This window comes from Pipistrellus hanaki (genome assembly GCF_964339955.1).
Source record: "Pipistrellus hanaki genome assembly, chromosome: 17".
Classification (NCBI taxonomy): domain Eukaryota; kingdom Metazoa; phylum Chordata; class Mammalia; order Chiroptera; family Vespertilionidae; genus Pipistrellus; species Pipistrellus hanaki.
This window is the reverse complement of record NC_140519.1, coordinates 14,211,477-14,237,031: the sequence shown is the minus strand read 5'-3', so window position 1 is coordinate 14,237,031 and position 25,555 is coordinate 14,211,477. Positions and strand designations below refer to the sequence as shown.

Here is a 25,555-nt window from a genome sequence, read left to right as displayed (position 1 = left end):
ATACACAAGTATATTCATGCACATATCCTGTTGGCTCTATGTCTCTGGAGAACCTGACTAATACTAAAATGGGTATGCAAAAAATGTTTCTTAAATTAATGACATTAATGCTGGCTTTTGTTCCGTTTTGTTTTTATTTAACTTCCAAATAAATGTCTGAGATTTATTTTGATATATTTTTATAAACCACTCACCAGGTTTAAGTAAATATAAATGTGTTAAGTTAAAACAACATATACACAACATAAGAACTATAGAAACTTGAACACATGTTAAGTTTCATGTTACAAATATTTTTAAAGGAAGAAAAACCATTGACTACCCAGGTTATAAAAACAGAATTAAAATCTCTAGCAATACCACACAGACAAATAATTTTTTAATTGCTCAAAATAATTGCCTACATATTCATAGTAGCCTTAAAAAGACAAGTATATCCTAAATGTTTTTTAATAAGACGATTTTGTTTCTATTCCAGTCTTCAAACATGTGTTCCTGCAGAAACTGAAATATCTCTGAAACAGAATCTTTATACGAGAAAATGGTGTGAGGGAAAGTACGCTGTTTTTGATAGAAATAATTATTAAGTCTGCTTTGTGAACTTTTATATAAATAGAGTGTCCATAATAATTTCTACACATGCACAGATAAAATGAAATCAAGCCAGTTCTTGCCAAGTTATCTGCCAAGTCCTGAATTCGGGGTCCCCTACCTCCCTTGAACAGGGGCAGGTGTTAATGATGTCATTCGCTGTGCAGGAGAAATAGGGGACCATGAACACAAGTCTTGGCAGAAAACAAACACCCTCTGAGTTTACCTTTACATTTAAAGTAAATAGAAAAACTAGTTTATAGAGTGTCTGTCCAATATAGTTCCTGCCCTAAAGGGATAACTCAGGATCTTTATTTCCAGTGTTTTCAGCTGCATTTCAGAAATAAAAGCCAACAACCTCGGTTCTTAAAAACGGGGCACAAATTAAAACTGTCTACATGGCAAAACCCATGAGTCAATAAGTTAAAAATGACTCAGTTGGTATCATACAAAATACACAGAGCCACACAACAGATTTTCAGTACTTGCTAACTGTGAGATTAGAATCAATATTTCGTGTTTGCACCATAAACAGATGTGATGTTGTAAATGGGAATCTATCTTTTAAGTTAGAGAGTACACTGCCTGAGGAAAATTAAAACTGGATGTCTACTTTAACGCCACTTACTACATTACTTAGAGTCAAGGAACGCTGGTACGGAATTTGCTCATCACTCTGATATTCTGACAGAATAGGACTGTACATGTGAGTTTAGCGCTCACCTTGTCAAGTTGATCTTGAAGACTAGTGGATGCTTTATAACCAAGCTGTAGCAGCATTGCTTCCGCGGCATTCTTTTTGGCTATCTTTTTATTCGGTCCTGTCCCAGTAGCAACTTCATTGCCTACCTTGACCTGATAAGATTAACATAAGAAATTAGTAAGAGTTGCTTTGATAAACAGGCTCAACTTAACACCACAAAGCACTGTATTCTGCTCTCTAGCATTCAAAACTACAAAGTTCAGTCCACAATAAGAACAACTAAGTTAAGATCTCATCTGTGTGTTATATAGATAAGCGAAAATAAACATGGAGAAAAATATGGTTCTCAAAATGTCAGTGGAGGTTATCTTAGGATAACAGAATCTTAGAAGATTTTTACTTCCTTACATAATAAAAATTATTTTATTTTTTTAAACAATAAACCTGTATTATTTATATAAGCAAAATAATAAGGTTCAAATAGTAACAGAGTATATGTTGGCTCTCAGTACAGTTAGTATTCTTTTTTTAAAAACATATTTTTTTTATTTTTTTACAGAGAGGAAGCAAGAGGGATAATTAGAAACATCGATGAGAGAGAAACATCAATCAGCTGCTTCCTGCACAATCCCTACTTTAGATGTGCCTACAACCAAGGTACCGTGTTTCCCCGAAAATAAGACATCCTCCGAAAATAAGACCTACTTACAGGTTTCCTTCTGAGTGAAATATAAGACATCCCCAGAAAATACGCCCCCCCTAGGCTAAACATGAGAGATTTGGTCCACTGATTCTGAAAGAAATGGAGTCACAAGAAATTCACCAGGAAATTCAGGAATTGGATTGTTATGATGATGTTCCAGAAGATGATGACATGATTGTCACTGAATAAATGAGTAAATTCTTGATACTGTAGGATTCACAGTTTGTCTGGTTTGTGTTGACAACTACCGTACTACCGTACTGTATACAGGTAATAAATTTCCTTTATTTTCATTTAACAATAAATGTGTACCGTATTCTTCTTCATGGGAAAATAAGACATCCCCTGAAAATAAGACCTAGTGCATCTTTGGGAGCAAAAATTAATATAAGACATTGTCTTATTTTCAGGGAAACAGGGTACATGACCTTGACCATAATTGAACCTGGGACCTTTTAGTCCACAGGCTGACACTCTATCCACTGAGCCAAACTGGTTAGGGCCAGTTAGTATTCTTTATATAAATTAATAAACTAGGGCTAAAATTCACATTGAAGTGCTTGCTAGCTACCAGATAGGCCAGCTACATAGAAAGCTTCCGAGTGTCCAAAGACTGGCCAACGTAAATGGAAGCAAAAGATCATGAGCAGCAAAGCATGCTCCGCCCGTCTTCACATGCCGTGTACACGTCCCCTCACTCTGATTCAGTTCTTCTGCGATTCATCCCCGCTCCTCACTTATCTACCCAGGCCTGCCCTCTGGCTCCAGGCCCTGCCCTGGGACATGCCGCTCCCTCCTCGGCACTCATCTTGGGTCTCTGTCTGTCATCATTGCATCCGACCTATTCTGATGCCTTCAAGAGTTCCTTCTAGAACAGATGCTTCCAGAATCATTTGCCCATTCACCCACCCCATCTCACACAAGTTTTTTAGAGGCACGGTTCAAAAGTTTGTGAGCAGCTACCCTAAGTTATTTGTTAATATTAAATAAGATAGCTGTAAAAAATTCAATTAATAAAAAAATAAAAGTACAAAAGACTGCTGTGCTGAAGGATTTTGATTCCTTAACAACTGTCACTCAAAAAAAAAAATCACTTCTATATAAAAGTCAAGCAAATATATAATAAACTTCATAAATCATCTTCCTAGAATGCTAGAAAATTTTTCATAATTATTATAAATAGGATTTTTATATTAAAATGTTACTTTTTCTGCAAAGAAGTTCAATTTTGCTATGCAAGAAAATTAAGACTGCAGACTATTTAAAAAATAATTTAAGTAAATCAGGTCCTCAAAAATCTAACAATAAAGTTCTAAAATAGGTCCTAACTAGTTTGATTCAGTGGATAGAGCATCAGCATGTGGACTGAAAGGTCCTGGGTTCGATTCTGGTCAAGGGCACATGCCTGGGTTGCAGTTCAATCCCCAGGAGGGGGTATGCAGGAGGCAGCCAATCAATAATTCTCTCTCATCATTGATGTTTCTTTCTCTCCCTCCCCTTGCCTCTCTGAAATCAATAAAAATATATTTTTTTAAGTTCTAAAATAGCATTTACTGTGGAGAAACCAAGATGGCAGCATAGGTAAACACCTAGACTACTGCCTTGGACAACAATTTCAAAACTACAACTAAAAGACAAAACGGACATCATCCAGACCACAGGAAGGCTGGCTGAGTGGAAATTCTACAGCTAGAAGGAAAAAGAAAAGCACAATGAGACTCACAGGAGCTGCGGAAGGCAGAGGTAACAAGGCACACACAGAGAGGGCTGGCAACTAAGTATGTGGCTGTCTTTTTCAAGAGGGAGGGAGACAAAAGCTCCTGACTGCTCTTAACTCCAGTTCCAGGTGAGACCCTGGGGACCCAGACTCATACAGAGAGAAACTAGACTGGCAGCAGGCGGAACTGGAGGGCAGCTTTCTCTCAGAGGTGCTTGCAGCCATTACTATGGAATACTGCATCCCAGGGGCTTCTTAGGGCAGGGCTGACAGGAAGCCATTGCTGGTTGCTCCACTCTGAGACTCCACCCCATCCAAACTGAGCACTGAGGCTTTTGCATATGAATGGCCTGATACATTGAATTCTAAACTTACCTAACAAACTGCAGCTGAGTCACTGAGACCCAGAACAAAAAGAAGGCCCAAGGCCCCACAGCAGTTTGCATTGCTTCTTCTGGGCACCTCCAAAACCCAAACAAAGAAGAGGAATCTGCAGATCACTCCATAGCTCCTGCTGGGTGGCCTCAGGCAGAGGCTAAATTAGCACCCCCTTGGAGATCCAAGAGCCAGTGTACCCAGGAGTCAAAGTAGGACCATCCAAATTACAACTCCTCAGATCCATAAGGGACACACTCAGGAGGCAGACTCAGTGAGCACCAAAGCCCCACTGAAGCAAGTCTTGTCTCATAAGGGTGTCTCCAACACAGACATTCTCCCATTGTAGACACAGCTGATCCTCACAGCCAGTTGGCCTAGAGGTCAATTCCTCCCAGTGATATCAACAACAATCAAGGTTTAACTACAACAAGTCTGTGCACACAGCCCACAAAGGGGTGCACTAAGAGTGTCCACCTCAGGTAACTGGGAAGGCTGAGCCACTGAGCCCTATAGAACACCTAGCACACAAAGCCACTCTGTCAACTCAGGGAAGCAGCCAAAATGCAAAGACAAAGAAACAGTTCACAACTAAAAGAAATGGAGGAAAGCAAACAACTAGATATAGAGTTCAAAACCATGGTTTTAAGGTTTTTTCAAGAATTTTCTAGAAAAGGCTGATAAATTTAGTGAGACCCTCAAGGATATGAAAAAGGACCAACTAGAAATTAAGCATACACTGACTGAAATAAAAAATAATAAACAGAGATCCAACAGCAGACTGGAGGATCGCAATTAACACATCAAAGATTTGAAATACAAAGGAGGAGAAAACACCCAACCAGAAAAGCAAAAAGAATCCAGAAATATGAAGATAGTGTAAGGAGCCTCTGGGACAACTTCAAACGTACCAACATCTGAATTATAGGATGCCAGAAGAAGAGAGAGAGCAAGATATTGAAAGCCTATTTGAAGAAATAATAATAAAAAACTTCCCCCACCTGGTAAAAGAAATAGACTTACAAGTCCAAGAAGTGCACAGAACCCCATACAAAAGGAATCCAAAGAGGACCACATAATAATTAAAATGCCACATAATAATTAAAATGCCAAGAGCAAATGACAAAGAGAGAATATTAAAAGCAGCAAGGGCCGACACCAGTTTGGCTCAGTGGATAGAGCGTCAGCCTGCGGACAGAAAGGTCCCAGGTTTGATTCTGGTCAAGGGCATGTACCTTGGTTGCGGACACATTCCCAGTAGGGGGTGTGCAGGAGGCAGCTCATCAATGTCTCTCTCTCATTAATGTTTCTAACTCTCTATCCCTCTCCCTTCCTCTCTGTAAAAAATCAATAAAATACATTAAAAATAAATAAGTAAATAAATAAATAAAAGCAGCAAGGGAAAAACAGTTAGTTACCTACAAGGGAGCACCCATACGATTGTCAGCTGATTTCTCAACAGAAATTATGTAGGCCAGATGGGAGTGGCAAGAAATATTCAAAGTGATGAATAGCAAGAACCTACAACCAATATTACTCTACCCAGCAACATTATCATTCAGAATTGAAGGGCAGATAAAGAGCTTCACAGATAAGAAAAAGCTAAAGGAGTTCACCACCACCAAACCAGTATTATAAGAAATGCTGAAGGGTATTCTTTAAGAGGAAGAAGAAAAAGGTAAAGATAAAAATTATGAACAACAAAAACATAGCTATCAACAGGTGAATCTAAAAATCAAGTGAATTAAAAATTTGATGAACAGAATAAACTGGTGAATATAATAGAATCAGCGGCATAGAAAGGGAGTGGACTGACAATTCTCAGGGGAAAAGGAGTGTGGAGGGTGTGGGAAGAGACTGGACAAAAATGGTACATCTTTGGATGAGGATGGGGGGTGGAGAGTAAGGGCAGAGAGTGGGGTGGGAACTGGGTGGAGGGGAGCTTCGGGGGGGAAAAATTAGGAATCTTTATTGTTCAAATTGTAACAATTTGAACAATAAAGATTTATTAAAAATAAATCAATAAAATAGCATTTACCCAAAACTTAACTCATTTTCTCTCACTGAATCACAAATAAAATTGATGAAATTTGCTTTATATGTTTTTTTAAAACCTGGAGATCATAATCTCAAATAGAAAATTTAACACTATGTGATATATTAAAATACCATGTGCTGATAAGCCATTTACTTTCATTATCATTATTTTTTTCTTTGAAAAATTAAAGTATCTCTGCACAAAAAATAAAAAGCTTTAAGAAATGTGCTCAGGAACTAACACCCAAATAATGTCGTCAAAGATTTTCTTTTGTCTAACAATCAATAAAGTCACTGTACACATTTTATAACACACAGATTTACTTTTCTTGGTGATAAATAAATATAAGCATATTATCTTTAGATATTTTACTTCCACGTTCCATTTTAATAAATGCTAATGTCGCTTAAGTTGTTTATTCAAAAGTCTTCACTTTGATAAAGTTGCTGCAATTGAGTAAGGAATCCACTGGGGCCTCCAGAGGGGAAGAGCAATATGAATTCGGTGTGAGAGCATGTAAAAGCACAGCCAAATGCTCCCATCTGACTCGAATGTTTTTGAAGACCCATAAAAAGGAAGCTGGCGTAAGGTACTCAGTAAATTCCTCTTTCAAAGGGGGTACTCCATCTACTCCATAGAAAAGGAATTGCTTCATAGAGCCAAAGCCAGTTTTCATTCCTAACACTGGTCTAAAATTTAGGTGATTTTTTTTTTCCTTCAAGCTTTGCAGTTCCAAGAATACATTCCAGAATTCTTCAGAGCTAAGAACGTAAAAAGAAAAAAAGTGGTGCATATATTTTACAAAGAGGATCCTAGAACAATACTGTTCCGGGTCCTAAGGACATCTAGACCACCCAACCTTTCCGACCTCACGGACCACCAGTGTTCCGCGGACCACCGGTTGGCGACAGCTGATCTAGACCATCATGGCTTACTAACCACAGATGAACTCCCCTCCGTGGCTATCCGGGCTCCCACAGTGGTCTATCTGTGACTACATCACAAGTTTACATCCCCAGCAACAGCCAAACACACTAGCTCTCACGCAGGCAGGCAGCAAGTCTGTATAAAGGTTTATGAAGGCCCCACTGTATACAGACCACTGCATTGAATACTGTGAGGGAAAGACTATAAATTAGGAGGGAAGGTAAAATTCAGATACGCATGAAAAGTGCAGAGACACAAGAGACTATGCTTGAGTATCAAAAATTTTCCCAGATGGTCGGCACTTCATAAATATCTGTTCCTTTGAACAGGATTATACTGACGGTGAGGTCCATGGGTTTGATTGGAAAGGTTTCTTTGATAAGCCAATTACAACAAAAACAGTTTGGGGACAATAAGGATAATTTAAATATAGGTTAGTCACTAGAAGATTCTTATGAATCAGGCCTAATGAAAAGAAAAACTTACTTTTTTTGTTTGTTAGAGATACACACTAAATACATAGGCTTCTCGGCTGGTGTTGGAGTCAACCTATGAACCAGGAGGTCACAGTTCAATTCCCGGTCAGGGCACATGCCTGGGTTGTGGGCTCGATTGCCAGTGTGGGGTGTGTGGGAGGCAGCCGATCAATGATACTATCTCATCATTGATGTTTCTATCTCTCTCCCTCTCTCCCCTCTCTGAAATCAATAAGGATATTCTTAAAAAAAATAAATATGTAGGCTGAAAGGACATACCAATAGAAAACAGCTTTGAAATTCTTCAGGAAGCGAAGGAAGGGCGGGAGGAAGGAAAGAAAAATGAACAGCTGATGCCGAAACTGGTTTGGCTCAGTGGATAGAGCGTTGGCCTGCGGACTGAAAAGTCCCTGGTTCGATTCCGGTCAAGGGCATGTACCCTGGTGGTGGGCACATCCCCAATGGGGGTGGTGCAGGAGGCAGCTGGTTGATGATTCTTTCTCATTGATGTTTCTAACTCTCTATCCCTCACTCTTCCTCTCTGTAAAAAATCAATAAAATATAAAATAAAAGATTATTCTAAAAAAAAAAAAAAAAAGAAAAGAAAAATGAACAGCGGAAGCAAGTGTGGTAAGAATCTGAACTGCTGTCTACATGATGGCCGTATTCCCCAGCATGCCATTACACTATTCTTCACTGTGCACTATGAAATATATCCACCCTTGGATAGGTGTGAAACTTTCATAATAAAAAATTAAAGGTTTCTTCAACCCTGGGGCTTGAGTGGACAAGTGAAGAAGCGCAGGTGAGACCTGAAAGGAGGAGGGCGTGGTGCTAGTCCCCGCCCGTCTGAAAATCCACGAGCAGCCAGGCTCCAGTTGTCTGGGCTGCACAACACGCAGGTCAAACTCCCAGCAATTCTGAGTCCCTCAGTCCTCACCGTGATTAGGGAGACGGCCAGCTCTCTCTTTTCCTAATTTTCCTGAAAACCCACAGTTCATGCTCTTGGCCCTGTTCCATCTCCATCCATCCTTCTCAATTTTGTTTCTAATTCCGTCTGTCTCCTAGTCCCAGTAGTGAACAGCCTCTGGCAGCACACTGTAACACAGTAAGACGGAGACGAACCTTCTGTTTGATACTCTCTGGCCAAATAGCCTGTGTGAACTCAGTCCCTCAAAACTCTTCTGTCTGGTCCTGGCCAGCCTGGCTTAGTGGATAGAGCGTCAGCCTGCGGACTGAGCGGTCCCGGGTTTGATTCCAGCCAAGGCCACATGTCTGGGTTGCGGGCTTGATCCCCAGGGGCAGGGCGTGCAGGAGACAGCTGATTGGTGATTCTCTCTCCTCACTGATGTTTCTCTCTCTCCTTCTCCCTTCCTCTATGAAATCAATAAATATATTTAAAAACAACAACAACAACACTCTTCTGTCTGTTCTATCATTGACACTTGAATGTTTCAACCACGTTGAGGGAATCAATGCTGTAAGAGTAAACAGTGCCATTAATTAATAGTGCTATTAATTCCTAGTCGGCCTTTCCCCATATCTCTATTCCGACCTGAGGATTTCTATATTTTTTTCAATGGTTAAAAAAACTCTTCTCATATAAAAGTTAGAAATACCTGCATCACAAACTCCCGACGTCTCGGCATTCCTCTCTCTGAAAGCAAAACATAGTCTGGCTCCTTTTCCTTCTTGGCCTGTTGAATTTGAGCCAGGCGGCTAATGGGGTTCATTCCTTGACCATATTCTGGTCCAGCCTAAAAAACAATGTAAGAAAAATGTCAAAACATGCTTGTAAAACTTGTTATTGGATCCTTAAAGTGGTTCTCCTCTCCTCCCCTACACCCCAAAACCGTGACTGGAGAAGATAAATGAGAGTCATTTATAAAGATTTATGAAGGAAAAGCATAAAACAGATCTGAGACGAAGGCAGGTATGGGATTTAGGGCTCAGGGGTATTACTAATAAATTGAGTCAACTATTCTGCTTTTTAATTCTTCGGTACAGCTTCTTCACACTTCTATTCATCAAATAAGACCAAAAGGATAGAAGATCACAAGACATGAACTGGGAAGAGATATTTGCAATACCTGTAACTAAAAAGGATAAATCCGGTAGCCAAAATATATATTTTAAAACTCAAAAAAAGTATTAAGAAAAATACAATCTAAAAAAAAATGGGCAAAGGACATGAACAAATATTTAACAGATGGAACATTTATAAAAATATAATCAACCTCTTTAGGACTCAGAAAATGCATATTGAAATCACAGCGAGATGCTATTTCTCACCCATTAATTTAGAAAAAACTCAGAAGCCTGACAACCTCAATGGTGAGGGTGAGGAGTAACAGAGCTTATACCGTGCTAACGGCGATATGAAATGGAAAACCACTGGGCGATGTGAGGTAAAGCCAAAAACAGCCGCTACACTCCCTAGCAGCATCTTTATCATCCTGTACCATATACCCTAGAACACAGCCGCCCACCTGTGCTAGCTCCAATGTTCAGGAATATCCATGGCTACATTGTTTGAAATAGCAAAACAAAACAAAACAAACAAAACAAACCTGAAAACAACCTAGATATTCATCACAAGAACTATGTAAATTATGGCGTGTTCATACAATGGTTTGACATAGGGCAAATGAATTTCAGGAGGAAAAAATATGTTAAGGAAGAAAACCAAACACAGAATACATATAGTATGATGTAATTTATGTAAAACTCACTAAAACTACAAAACACTGCTGAAATTAAGTAAGATTTTAATAAATGGACAGACATGCTCCTGGGTCACAAGACTCAATATTGTTAAAAATGTTAATTTTCCTCAACCTGGTCTTTCAAATCATTGCATTCCCAGTCAAAATCCCAGCAGGCTTTTTGTTTTGGTAGCAATTAATAAGCCAATGCTAGAGTTCATATGGAAATGGAAAAGACAACCAAAACAACTCTGAAAAAAAGAACAAAGTTGGAGGACTCAAACTCTCTGATTTCAAATTCACCACAAAGCTATAGCAACAAAGACAGTATGTGTACAATCAGCATAAAGACAGACAGAGACCAATGAAACAGAGTGCCCAGAAACAGATCCACACATATACAGTCAACTGGTTTTCCACAAACGTGCAAAAGCAATTCAGTGGATAAAGGACAGTCTTTTCAACCAATGGTCCTAGAACAAGTCACATGACTAGACCCAAACCCTGACTTTGCTACGGAATCTTGCGTGAGCTTCTTAAACACCAAGGACCTCGTCTATAAAACTGGTGTAACACCTACATCATGGATTGACTGATGGGATCCAACAAGAAAATATGACAGTTTCATTATCTTTCTTAAAAATCAAGGCAGCTCATCCACATATATTTTCTCTACTTCCATTGCGTATAAAGAACATAGATCCTAGATATATAAGACATATAAGGAAGCGACAAAAACGCTAAAAACCAAGGTACTATGTGAACAAGCAAAATAACAATATGTAATACTTGCTGGGTGCCTATTATTTGTATTATTAATAAACACTAAGTCCCGCACACAGAGTGCTTCCTATTCACTAGCTGCTGCTCCTGTCACAGGGTCGGCATTATTCACATCCCTCCCCCATATCCTTAACCATTTCAGGTGTTCTAAGCAGAAACTATGTATGGCAGTGTGGTGTGCAGAAAGAACACTGGTTAGAGATCAGAGCAGTTCAGATTACCCCACAAGTGAATAAAAGTGAACAAATGCTTTGGATGTGTTAGGAGTAACATCCTCTTCCTTACACCGTCATGATGAGGGTTACACTAAAGGTGATCATGGATGGGAAAGTGTTTCATACTGAAGTATTCTATACTAAATGTGATCGCGAACAAGAAAGAACTTTGTAAGCCATAAAAAAAAAAACCTGTACATACGTAAGGTATTAGGTGATGAACAAACACATGTATGCAAGTGTCTGAAAAGCAAAACAGAATCGTTACTGACTTACAGTCACACGTCCAACCCTGATTCTGGGACTGTTTCTAATCCATAGGTTGTGACGCCTGCCCTGTGGGGAAACTTTTATCTATAGTTACCGGAATATTTACACAGTAAAACTGACTCATGTTCGTGTAAGCACACACTTACTTTGACTATGGTTTTAGGGCGTTTTTTAAAAAATAGTTTTGGCTTTTCAACCACTGGAAGAGGCGGGAGTTTCTTGAGCTCCTGTAAGACGGTGGTCGCGGCGCGCTTCTTGGAGAGCTTTTTGCTGTTCCCCTCTCCTTCCGCAGAGAACTCCCCCACAGACACCCGCGTAACGAAGCTTTTCATGTGTGGTGGCCCGCTCTCTTTAATAACCTGTGAAGTACAATACAATAGTAAGTAACACGCAGGCACGCTTAGAATGTGTCCCTATAGCATGGATCTTTCTTAATGTTCCTGTCATGAGCAAAATAGAAATGAAGAATGATGCCAAAATTATAGATTTCTTTAATAAACCTATTAGAAAGGTATTATAGAAGAATGATTAATTTACAAAGCTTAAGAGACTGCAGTTGGGCGAACAGAAATCTAAGTAAACACATTCAAGTCACACTCAAAATTATTTTTTACCCATTTAAAACAGGCAATTCTAATTATGTTGACAATTTCTTTTCTTAAAATAAAATAAAATAAAATAAAATAAAATAAAATAAAATAAAATAAAAATTTAGCCCAGCCAGCATGGCTTGTGGTTGTGCGATGACCTATGCACCAGGAGGTCAATTTGGGTCAGGGCACATGCCTCGGTCGCATGCTCGATACCCAGTAGGGGGCGTGCAGGAAGCAGCAAATCAATGATTCTCTCTCATTGCCGATGCTTCTATCTCGCTCTCTTTCTCCCTTCCTCTGTGATATTAATAAAAACTTGTATTCTTTTAAAATCTTGTTTTACTGTTAATAGTATTATAGACATCTCCTATTTTCTTCCAATGACTACTCATTTCTTAACAGAACAGAAAATTAAGAACGTAAAACACATCACATTGTGTTAGGTACACAGGGCACCGAGCATGATAACGGGTACGTATTGCATTTTCCCTGGAAGAGTGCGTTCCTGGAGGGGACCACGTCCTAAGGGAGAAGCATCCTGCGTGGGGAAGCCGCTCAAAAACAACCTACCTTTGACATAAAGCGCAAAGGCTGTTTTGTAGAAAGGAATGTTTACTCTCTGTGACATGACCTTTGGAAGGTTAGCCGATATGCCATAAAAGCTCCTCGCTTTCTAGGGTTATGGATTGTGAATGCGTCAGCTGCGAATGCTCCCAAGCCCTGGACCAATGAGCTCATTTCAATTTGAGACAGATGCCTCCCCAAACCTGAGTGCTCCTTCACATTGTAAGCTATGAAAGGTACCCTCCTGAGTTAAACAGTTTACTATTTAACTGCATGCTAAAAGTTTGTCTAATACTGTCTACCAATGAGGAAAAGAAAGCAAACAACACAATAGTTCAATAATTCGACAATGCTAGGGATACGACACTTAGGATCAGCATGCTTTCCAAGTAATTTAAGTTTACTATCTGAAATGCCAAAACTGCTTATTTTAACCACTTGGCTGGCCATCCTCCTGAATTTAAAAAAATAACCACACACAAAATAGGTCCGGAGGTATGGATGCATGGAACAAAATAACGGATCTCAGTGGGAAAGGGGAGGGGTGTTGGGAGGAAGGGGACAGCTAGAGATTAACCAAAGAGCATATATGCATGGACACAGACGATTACATGGGGAAGGCGGGAGTGGGTGGAGGTTGGCGAAGTGGGGCCAAAAGGGAGAAAATGGGAGACAACTGTACTGTAACATTGTCAACAATAAAATAAAATAACAAGCCGGAACCGGTTTGGCTCAGTGGATAGAGCGTCGGCCTGTGGACTGAAAGGTCCCAGGTTCGATTCCGGTCAAGGGCATGTACCTTGGTTGCGGGCACATCCCCGGTGGGAGCTGTGCAGGAGGCAGCTGGTTGATGTCTCTCTCTCATCGATGTTTCTGGCTCTCTATCCCTCTCTCTTCCTCTCTATAAGAAATCAATAAATATTTAAATAAATAAATAAATAAACAAACAAAAAACACCTATATGCTGTCCTGACTTAATAGAGAAAACCAAATAGTTAACCTTTTATTGCTGGCATGAGGTCACCATTTGAACATCAAATATTCTGTAACGTATACTGATGCCGCCAAGGGCTTCTAAGACTGATAAAACTGTCCCTGTTCACTGTAGCTCTGAAGGCCCAAATCCAATAGTTTTCAAGTCTATGCAAGTACTTTGATTGGTTTTCCATCTGTCCCTGTCGCTTCTTGCTGGGCCTAGTAAGCCCCCCCAGTGCATTCTGCCCCTGCCTTCCCCAGGATGCCGCTTCCCATCGGCTGCAGGCTGCCACCAGGCAGACCCATGTGCAGGAACTGTGTCTGAGAAGGAAGCAAACAGATTCTCGGCCGAGGGCAGTCGATGCTGCTGGTGAGTTATAATAGATGTAGGAGCTTCCCAGTGCTGAGCATCACCCCAATGAGAAGGAGGGCACTCCAGACCGTGGCAGTTTATTTCCTGGGTTTTGCCTATTTCCTACGTATTTGAGTTGCAAAATTAGTACCCTCTTAATTTTAATTAATAGAAGGAATTATAATATCGAAAATGATTTTTCCCTATTTTTAATGTCACACAATTTTATAAATATTTCTGTGACCTATTTATCTAGCTGTGACCTATTTATCTATTTATCTTAGTGGCTTAGTAAAATGTAAACATATTTTGGCAAGTACAGAAGAAACTGGATATTAATACGTGTGTCACTAAATACTAACTTGGATATTTTCAATTTGATCCTATTAAAAACACGAAACTCTCTAGAGCACTACAAAAATTAACTTACAATGAGAAAATAAATTTTACGATGAAACGGAGATATCATATATACAGATGGCTCAATTCGGAAAAGCAAGAGAGGTGAGCAGGAGCACTGCCAGTGTGGCTCAGCAGCTGAGCATCAACCCAGGAACCAAGAGGTCGCTGGTTCGATTCCTGGTCAGGCACATGCAGGAATCCATGACATTCTATAAGTGCTTCTCTCCCGGGGCCTACCTCACTGCCTAAGGAAACACTCACTCTTTCAGGACACGAGGGTACCAGCTAACATCACGTAGTGGGCTGCTTATCTGAGTTAGTGAGGAGCAGGGGTAAAGTACACATTGAGTACATACCTCGAAACTAACGGGCATATTTCTCTTCAGAGCAATTTCAAACACTAAGCTGATCTCAGATTTATTGGCGTCTTTGTCATCATCCATTTCTTTTCCAGATTCGCCATTCTAAATCACAAAAAACAGGATGGCACTGAGTCTTCACTTTGGAACACACTTCACACAGTGTACAGTCAGGAGGGCCATCTAACAGAAAATACAGTAGGAAACAGAAATCCCCAGACTGGTCCTGTGGTCCCTGTAAGCACAGCAGGCAAGAGCTGCTCTGAGGCTCTGTGCTGTTTGACTTTTCATTTTTTCCCCCTCAAAGTAGAATAAATGCTCAGCGGGAAAGTCTTTCACTCAACCATACACCAATTTGAGTTTATCCAGTTCTCTAAAAATCTTTATCCAGCCCGACCGGCATGGCTCATTAGTTGAATATCAACCTATGAACCAGGAGGTCACGGTTCGATTCCCAGTAAGGGCACATGCCTGGGTTGCAGGCTTGATCCCCAGTGTGGGGTTTACAGGAGGCAGCTGATTGGTGATTCTCTCTCATCATTGATGTTTCTAACTCTCTCTCCCTCACCCTTCTCTAAAATCAATAAAAAATATACTTTTTTTTCCCAGCCGAAACCAGTCTGGCTCAGTGGAGAGAGCATGAGCCTGCGGACTGAAGGGTCCTAGGTTCGATTCTGGTCAAGGGCATGTACCTTGGTTGTGGGCACATCCCCAGTAGGGGGTGTGCAGGAGGCAGCTGATCGATGTTTCTCTCATCGGTGATTCTGACTCTATATCCCTCTCTCTTCCTCTCTGTAAAAAATCAATAAAATATTATATATATATATATATATATATATATATATATATATACACACACACACACATACACACACACACACACACACACACTTTTAAATCTCTATACACACACACATACACATACATGCACACACACGTACACACAGTATCTCCACTGGTGTTGTAACAGATACTGCATCTTCTATGAAAACTAAGCTGTAGAAAGAATAAAGGATGCAAACCAGGACTCTGGAGCTCTGGGTCTGGCCTGGCACCAATTCGCTTACTTATTTAGCACATACGTCTGGAGGGAGGACCCCAGATATGCTGGACGTTGTGTAAGGGGCAGAGATAAAGGGAGGGCATCCTTCGTCAGAAGGCCTGTGCTGTAATGGGGAAACAGATTAAGTGTCCTAACGAACATGCGCGGGAGAAAAACACCTCTGTCTGCCACTAACCACATCAGCCTTCCGGGAGGAGGGACAGCAGGCGTGGGGAGCTGGAGAGGTGCAACTGTGTGGTTTGAAATAACAAGAGGAGAGCTCAGTAAGAGGAGGACTCACACCCATGCCTGAGCTGCAGAGACTCTTCTGAAGTCAATAAAGAAGGCAGCTGAAGCCACGAGAAAGGGTCAACAAAAGCCTCGATAGCCTCAATCGTAAAAATTAAGTAGGACTGGAAATATCCATAATGATCTCCTCCACTTTAAATTCTTCCATTCCAAATCAACACAGCACAATTCATGCACAATGAATGTAGCATTAAGCCAAAACCGGTTTGGCTCAGTGGATAGAGCATCGGTCTGCGGACTGAAGGGTCCCAGGTTCTTTTCCGGTCAAGGGCATGTACATTGGTTGCAGGCACATCCCCAGTGGGGGCTGTGCAGGAGGCAGCTGGTCGATGTTTCTCTCTCATCGATGTTTCTAGCTCTTTATCCCTCTCCTTTCCTCTCTGTAAAAAAATCAATAAAATATTTTTTTTAATTAAAAAAAAAAGTAGCATTAAACTCAAAGTAAGTGAATGCTATTTCTCATCCTTGTACACATTCCAAGACCCTGAGCTGCCTGGGAAGGGCACTCCATTGGTGAACCCACGTTCTTAAAGGCAAGGTCATCTTGGCAAGGACAAGCCTAGGACAGTAACAGGTGATCCATCTGAGAAGCAAATTAACAGAGATCGCCACGCTCCCCTTCCTTCCTATCAGAGGAGGTTATGTCTTCTGTCTGTGAAAATGCACACATCTACCGAAACCGGTTTGGCTCAGTGGTAGAGTGTCGGTCTGCGGACTGAAAGGTCCCAGATTCGATTCCAGTCAAGGGCATGTACATTGGTTGCGGGTACATCCCCAGTAGGGGGTGTGCAAGAGGCAGCTGGTCGATGTTTCTCTCTCATCAACGTTTCTGGCTCTCTATCTCTCTCCCTTCCTCTCTGTAAGAAAAATCAATAAAATAAAATTTAAAAATTTAAAAAATGCACACATCTGTGTTTGGGATCACCTCCCGGGAACTGGAGAGAGACGGTCCCTGCAGCACAGCTCACCTGAGAGGACTTTTCGGGAATGGGCTCGTTCTGCAGCGCCTGGAGGGCCTTCATGGCGGCGTTGTGTCTAGCAGCTTGCCGAGTCTTCCCTTCCCCAAAAAACTCATTGTTTCCTACAGTCAGCTGAACGTAAAAGATCTTAGGCATCGGGCAATGATACCTAAAAAGAAGAAAATAGGAAGAAGGTTAGTCCGATTAAAAAAGAAATCGTTCTATACTCTGGTTTCTCTTCAGATCGCATAAATCTTTCGCCTTTTACTAAAAAAGAAATCGTTCTGTAATCAGATTTGTTTTGTTGAAAGTGATACCAACCACAGAAAGTGCTATGCCCTCTATGAACCCTAATCAAATTTTTTTCATTGATTTCAGAGAGGAAGGGAGAGGGAGAGAGAGACAGAAACATCAATGATGAAAAGAGAATCATTGACTGGCTGCCTCCTGCATGCCCCACACTGGGGACCGAGCCCGCAACCTGGGCATGTGCCCCTGGTGGGAATCGAACCTGGGACCGCCAATCCACAGGCCAACGCGCCATCCACTGAACCAAACCGGCCAGGGCTCAAATTTTAACTTCAAGTTTTCAGACAGATTTTAATGAGAATGGGCCAATGGTCTGGTGCTGAAGACCAGGGAGCCACCAGAGGATGGTGACGAGCAAGGCCATTCCGGTGACAACACGCAGACTCTGGTGCCCTTAGCAGATGGTTATGGTGAGAAATGAGAGGCCCAAGAGGTGGCATTACTCCTCCAAAGTGAAAACAAGTACTTTGCAAGGAAATAAGATCAGATTCAACATCAAAAAGAATAGGGAGTTTAACCCAATTTGTAGGTAGAGAGTATAATAATAAACGTGTTTAAGGTAAAGACTTTGGCAGGCTTGAGTTGAATGAGCCTGAGGAAGAGAAGAGCTACGGAAGAGCTGCAGTGATGTAGACTTGAGACGATACAAGAGGGTGTCAGAAGAAAGAACAAACCTAGAAGACATCAAGAAGGAAAAAATTGCTGAAACTAGTTTGGCTCAGTGGATAGAGTGTCAGTCGGTGGACTCAAGGGTCCCAGGTTCGATTCCAGTCAAGGGCATGTACCTTGGTTGCAGGCACATTCCCGGTGGGGGGTGTGCAGGAGGCAGCTGGTCGATGTTTCTCTCTCATCGATGTTTCTAGCTTTCTATCCCTGTCCCTTTCTCTCTAAAAAATCAATATTTTTTTTTAAAAGAAGGAAAAAATTAAGGTGATATGCAATAAAATCCATTAATGCAGCAATTACTTGACAGGGGAACGTGACAATGACACACATGAAAGTGCGGCAGACAAGAAATAAGGTAAATATGCAGAACGTAGCATGTTAGAGACACCTGTTAAACAGTAAAAAAGGCCAAGGTTCAGAAATGTCAGGGAGGTGGGTGTTAGAGGGAGTGGCCAGGGAGGGCCTCACTGAGATGACGACTCTGTAAAGATCTTAAATAAGTGAGGGAGCCGGGACCGGTTTGGCTCAGTGGATAGAGCGTCGGTCTACGGACTGAGGGGTCCCGGGTTAGATTCCGGGCAAGGGCATGTACCTGGTTGCGGGCACATCCCCAGTAGGGGGTGTGCAAGAGGCAGCTGATCGATGATTCTCTCTCATCGATGTTTCTAACTCTCTATCCCTCTCTCGTCCTCTCTGTGAATAAATCAATAAAATATATTTTAAAAAATAAAATAAAATAAGTGAGGGAGGAAACCGTGCAGATCCCCTGGGACAGTGCAGCGGAAGCAGACAATGTCAAGTGCAAAGGCCCTGAGGTAGCAGCATGCCGTGCACATTCAGTAACTCAGAGAATGTCCATCTTCTTAGAGTCGAGAGAGAGAAAGGGGGGGTGGGAGGGGTAGAAAGCCACGAGATATGGGAGGTGGCCAAGGTTGCTTAGGAATGTCCTTAGAAATCACTGTAAGGACTTGATTTCTACTCATGGAGTGAAATGGCCCCACCAGAGAAGTGACATGATGTGGCTCAATTTTTGAAGGATCATCTAACTACTATGTAGAGAACAGACTACATATAGGAAAGGATGGTAGAAGCCAGGAGATCTATTAGGAAACTAGCGCAGTAACACGGGAAAGGTGACCGAGGCCTGACCGAACGTGACAGCAGAAGTGACGAGAAGCAGTGGATTTCAAAAGCAGAGAGACAGGGTTTGCCCAAGAACTGGCTACCCCATAGGAGAGCGAAGTCAAGGAAGGGGATTGTTGGTGGGCGGACAGCAGCTCCGGTTTGAAGGTGTGAAGTTGTTAGGCCTCTTAGACATCCACATGGAGACGTCCAATGGACAGTTGGATTTGAGTCTGGACTCTAGAAAAGAGGTCCAAGGTGGGAATGAAATTTGGGGAATCTTCAATATATCGATGGACTTTAAAAGCCAGATGGGAAATCCAGACAGGCAGGGTGTCCTCTTTTCTGGAAGCCAAGTGGGAAAGTGTATGATGGAAGAGCGAGGGGCTGAGTGTCAAACGCTACTCACAGGTCAAGTCAAATGAATGAGCAACACTCACGGGACTGATTTGGATGGAATGGTGCGTTTCAATAATGCTGAAAAAAATAAGTGCAAAACCACTCCAGTGCTGAAAAATGTCTGTACCCCAGCAAAAAGAAGTCCAGTCGATGCCCTAGTCATTTTTGATGACGAGTGGACATCCATGAAGCGGTGCTCTCTCTTCCACCTGAGGTCCACTGCACGGGGCCCATCCCATCAGACTCTGTGGGCAGATGGGACTGAAGGTGAAGGTCTCCACACAAGCGTGGAGGTGGGCACTGGCCCTGCGGCTGGGGAGGCAGGCACTAACGGAAACCGCGGGAGTGGATGAGCGCCTGGAAAAAGAAAGCAGAAAGGAGCCGAGCGGGAGAGCTGGCGGCTGGCTCTGACTCACGCCGGTGATCAAAAGGCCGGGGAAATAGCAGACGGCGGTGAAGGAGATGAAGGCAGGCCGCCATCAGAAGAGAAACCCCACCGCGTCAGAGAGGCAATTAGCAGCGCGGAAAGCCAGTGTCAGAGGAGGGACCAAGACACCATTTCAAATTCTTAAGAGTCAATTTTCTTGGCCCGCAGTTTTCCCATTAATTTCTTTTAAGATAACATATTTTTAAATGTGTTTTATTGTGTCACGCATTCTCATTTTTAATTGGCAAAGATGAAAAAGGTAAAGGAAGGAAAAAAATTACTTGTCGTAACAGACTATTTTTTTTAAACATGCAAAGACTCAAAAGCATTAGAAACCACACATTTTTTCCTCTTTGATTCCAATAGCTCAGCGTTTTTCAACCGCTGTTCCGCGGCACACTAGTGTGCCGCGAGATGTTGCCTGGTGTGCCGTAGGTGCAGACAAGACAAGAATTTTATAATTTTTCACTATTTTGTTTACTTAATATTTCATAATAAAGTAATTATAAAATACTTTCTTTGTGTTTATTTGATTCCTATTCAAGAGAATTACTTTATATATAGTCAATATAGGCACAGAGTTAAATTTTTTAACATTTTCTAATGGTGGTGTGCCTCGTGATTTTTTTCATGAAACAAGTGTGCCTTTGCCCAAAAAAGGTTGAAAAACACTGCAATAGCTAGTGTACAAAAGTGCAATCTCCTGTTTCCTGTTTCATTTTAAATTATTTTAATGCAGAGATTTGGACAGACTAATAGGATGGATGCAGGTGATCTCTGTGTCCCACAAAATTCATTTTCCCACCTCTCCAGAACTCGATGCATGTTTTGTTTTACACAAGAGCACTTCACTGATGGGAAAATTAACTAAGTTAACACTTAGAAGGTTTTAAGAACAGGTGAGGCAGAAGCAGAAAGATTTTAAGGGTCTTCAAGGTTTTTTTTAAATATGTTTTTATCAATTTGGGAGAGAGAGGGAGAGGGATAGAGAGATAGAAACATCGACGATAAAAGAGAGACTTAGATCGGCTTGCCTCCTGCACGCCCTCAGCCGCGGGATCAAGCCTGCAACCGGGGCATGTGCCCTGACCAGGAATCAAACCAGGGACCTCTTGGTTCACGGGCTGACGCTCAACCACTGAGCCACACCGGCTAGGCTCCAAGCATGTTTTCCACTACCGACCGAGCCTTTTACAAAGAGACAACCTGAAGTCAGAAGTGGACTCCTGAGATCTTACACGGCCAGCCTTCCCCGCGGAGCGAATGTTTACAGTCAATTACGCACTTCTGATCGCAGAGGGCCGCGGGCGGAATGCGAGCAGACCTTTAACTACAGGAGAGGGAGTGGGCGCCACCGTAATCGCTCTGGCCTGCGGACAATTACAAAACTCATTTCGGTTTGCCACAGAGACAAACAAAATCTCTGTTCATTATAACTTTACTGGAATATGATGTCATCGCACACAGCCATACTGAAACAATCTGCTGATTTTCTAACCAAAATATTAATTGTACGCTACAGGGCCCTCGGGGCCTCTTCCTCTCCGGCCATCGAGCACGGCTCTGTGTGCGTCGTATGTGCGTGCGTGCATGTGGATACACATGTATACATAAATTATGCCGCCGAAGTATCAGAGGGGAAATTAGGTGCGTTGTGTTCTGAGACATTCTAGCGCTAACAACGGGAAATAGCACAACCGGACGCCTGACTAGCTGCATCCCCTCTCACTCCGTCCCCTGGCCTAACAACGGCTCTTAATAACCTCCCCCACATCGTCTGCATAACTTGGAGATCACATCTCCTCATATCATCATGACAATTAAGATTAACCAGAGCACTCTCCTAATGGCCCTCAGCTTGGACAATGCGGAATGCTGTGTGTATGTGTGTGTGTGTGTGTGTGTGTGTTACATCCTGGTCTCTAAATATGTACTTCCTTTGGCAAAGACACACTCCAAAATTATTAACTTTAAATCGATGTGCTAATTAATGAAGTTCCTGTTTCTACTTTTATTTACTTCAAGCATTAAGCTCATTTTTTTTTTTTTTTTTGGTAAAGTACTTATAGTAAGTGATAAACACCTTTCTACACGTTAGTTTTTATTCACCTAAGCTTACACTGCTATTCCTGAATGGTTTTCCTTAATTAGAATGTTGTGGTCAATGCTTAGGTGCCCACAGCGATCACTGTGAAAAGATGCGCTGGGAAAACACACCCACCCGAGCTATTCAAGTTTCAGGGTCCAATGGCTTCTACCCACCAACCTCCAAAGTGAATTTTGCAAAGTGTGACTCCCCTTTCCTCCGTGTCTGCAGTGCTGGCTTACAGCGCAGGGTCCCGTGCTCACCCCCGGTCTGCTGACCCAGTTCCCGGGGACGGGTCACAAACCTCACGCAAGGAACCGATGCCCCCAGCCTCACGTCCTGCACCCCAGCTCCGGAACTGGGCTGCAGAATCCGTGCCCGCGAAGGGCCATGCAGCGCCGCCTCAGAGCACCGGGCTCGGTGCCCGTATCTCTTTCTCCTTAATCCTCACGGCAGCCTGGTGAGACAGATGTCCCCGTGGTCGCCTGGACAGGTAACAGAGTTGCTGGGAGTCAACCTCAAGTCTGCCTAACCTTAGAGATCCGTCACCCTCTCTCCCTGTGTCCGCATTTCTCTTTCAGGTTGGCTGTGTCCTTGGCAGGCCAGGGCGCCTAAGGCTTCTTCTCACATCTCAGGTCCACTAACTAACGGAACTCAGGAGCGTTTGACTGAACAGCTGCTGCAACCAAAAATGACGTGATGCAACTCCAGGTCGTTACAGTATGGCAAGCCAACCAGGTTCACACAAGCCAACCAGGTTCAGACAGGCCCCAGGGAGGGACCCAGCAAGAGTGACGAGTCAGAAGAAGGGGCACCACGGGCCACATGGCCTGACCATCCAAGTCTGATCAAGGCTGCTGGTCAGGCCACTTTGTCCACACCTCTTTGTCCTCGGTCTGCTCTAAGTCTTACAAAAATTAAACAAATTTTCAAATAAAGTAAAAGTTGTTTGTTTGTTTTTTTTGTAGATCAAAAAGTAAATAAATAAAGTCTTTAGATTTGGCCTATCTTCAAGATATCACAAGTTGACACCAAAATAAAGAAACGGAGAACGCTCAATTCCTCTGAATTACTATTAGACATTCCTTTTACAGTTTTGCTTTGTTATTTGAGCAGAAGGAAGATGTTACATTCCTCTATAAGTATTATTATAAGAATATAAGTATTCTTATTCTTGTATTTATTTCACTGTCAGTTACAACTTTCTATACCACGTCTTTGCCATCTTCTCTAAAGTTACCTCATTAATGCCCTTTTTATTTTTAAAAATTTTTTCTTATTGATTTCAGAGAGAAAGAGAAAAGGAGAGATAAAAACATCAATGATGAGAGAGAACCATTGATTGGGTGCCTCTTGCACACCCCTTACGAGGGATTGAGCCCAAAATCCCAGGCACATGCCCTGACCAGGAATCGAACCGTGACCTCCTGGTTCAGAGGTCAATGCTCAACCACTGAGCCATACAAGCTGGGCAATGGCCCTTTTCATAGACTCCTTCTATAATATATCATTTTTCTAAACTAAAATCTGTGTATCCTCCCTCCCATTCTCCAACATCTCCACTTTCCCAAGTATCACTTTTACAAGGTGAGAAAGACATATTCCAAATAACATCAGAACTTTTAAAAACTGAAAAATAATTGCCTCGTTTTATTTGATAGCACCCTTCATACATCTCAGCACAGCTTAAGTGTTCCTATCTCCTCCACAGGTTCATGTCTTAAAATACAGGAAGATGCTATCTTCTGATCTAAATAGGAGAGGCTTTGGGTTTCTGTGTTTATCTCCAACGCTGACTGGAAACAGAAATGTCACTTAGTCTTTCTATCTCAGTTTACTTATCTGCAAAATATTTGCAGAATTCATGTTTAAAGAACCCTAAATGCCAAAACTTAGAATTCGAATGACATGTTGATTATTTTGACTCTTGGTACACTTTTTTGGCACAGCTAAGCATTCTTTTTCTTGCTGCGGAAAAATAATAGGTTTTATCAGAAAGCTATAAAACAGTCCTTGGCATCTTTTCAAGATTATATGTATATAAAATGTCTAGATAGGAGAGGGTTCTTTCTCTATTCCCATCTATAAATTTTGAAAATATATCTTTTACGGGATCTCGATGTTAAGTCTCGAGGAATTTCAAAAATCAGGACCCATTAGAAAAGATTCGCAGGGCGGCCGAAAACAGGCTCTCAGAGACTCGCACGGATGGATCTTCGGCTCTGTTGGTAGGATGATTGTAATTACGCTTGAAATGCCTCGGGGAAAACACAGGAAGATGTGCGCTCAGAGCTGGGACAGGGTGTTTCGAAGTGATGCAATTATAAGTGATGTTTTCTTTCACAATTCCACATTTTTTTAAAATAACACAATTGTACTACAGTAATAACAGGGGGGCGGGGGGAAATGTTAAATCGAAGCAAGTCTAGTCCCTGTCCAAACCAATGAAGGTAAGTCTGCGTCTAAAATGAAATTGGATTAAGTGACAGGACTTGAGAAACGCATGCAGCCCAAGGGCCACAAGAGTAAACAGTTTACACTGTGTGCTGACACCAGCACACAACGGGGCCATGGAAAGCAGGGCACGCCATCAAAGAGCCCACTGAGCAGACACACAACCCCCACCCTCAACCCTACCCTGGGATCCAGCATAAACCCCTTCTCGCCCCTTCCCTAAATGAGTATCCAGATAAACTGTCATCATCATCACCATGATTACAGCCCAAAGGCACAAGGCACTCACGATGTGCCAGGCATTATTCCCGGCACTTTGCACACCCATCTCACTCAGTCACCAGGACGGCCCAGCGTCGTTTTCCGCAGGAGGATTGAGGAACAGAGATGCGAGCCACTGGAGTCAGCATCTGCACCCAGGCAGTTAGCATGCTTTCCCCCTCTGCACTCCGCTGCCTCTGAATGAAATGGGTGAGCGCTCTACAATGCAGAGATATCCATGCTAACTTTGGAAAAGTGGTGCCACACTTGGAACACCAAGGCAATCTGAGTCAAACTTAGACATAGGAGCCCGGCTGGCATGGCTCAGTGGTTTCGCGTCAACCTATGAATCAGGAGGTCATGGTTCAGTTCCCAGTCAGGGTTGTGCAGAAGGCAGCAGATCAATGGTTCTTTCTCATCACTGATGTTTCTGTCTCTCTCTCCCTTTCCCTTCCTCTCTAAAATTAATAAAAATATAGACATTTTTAAAAACCACAACTGGACATAAGAGATCTGACAGATATTGAAGAGCTCTGAAGGCTAACAGTCACATCTGTAACCAAGGAGAATACCAGGGGCCCAGTAAGCCCAGGAGACAGATCTGACTGCAGTCCTGCTAGACTCTAGCTTTCTGTCTCATCTCCTAACTGGAGCCTGTGCTTAAATGTTGATGTTCCCATGAGAGAAGTGTAAATCAAAACCACAATGGGGTACCACTTCACATCCGCTGGGTTGGCCATAGTCAAACAAAAACAAGTGTTGGCAAGGATGCT

At 42.2% G+C, this 25,555-nt stretch overlaps 1 protein-coding gene across 5 annotated transcripts in view; it reads right to left on the bottom strand.

Annotated features, from left to right (window-relative positions):
• Positions 1-25,555, bottom strand: part of STAU2 (staufen double-stranded RNA binding protein 2) — a 222,254-nt gene that overhangs the window by 129,875 nt on the left and 66,824 nt on the right. For all 5 annotated transcript variants that reach the window (XM_084865009.1, XM_084865008.1, XM_084865006.1 and 2 more), the window contains 5 exons: positions 17,068-17,227; positions 14,746-14,853; positions 11,650-11,862; positions 9,150-9,287; positions 1,315-1,446 (listed from right to left, as the gene is read on the bottom strand). In XM_084865009.1, the coding sequence (XP_084721135.1) occupies positions 1,315-1,446; positions 9,150-9,287; positions 11,650-11,862; positions 14,746-14,853; positions 17,068-17,227 (751 nt within the window). The remainder of the gene's footprint in view (positions 1-1,314; positions 1,447-9,149; positions 9,288-11,649; positions 11,863-14,745; positions 14,854-17,067; positions 17,228-25,555) is intronic.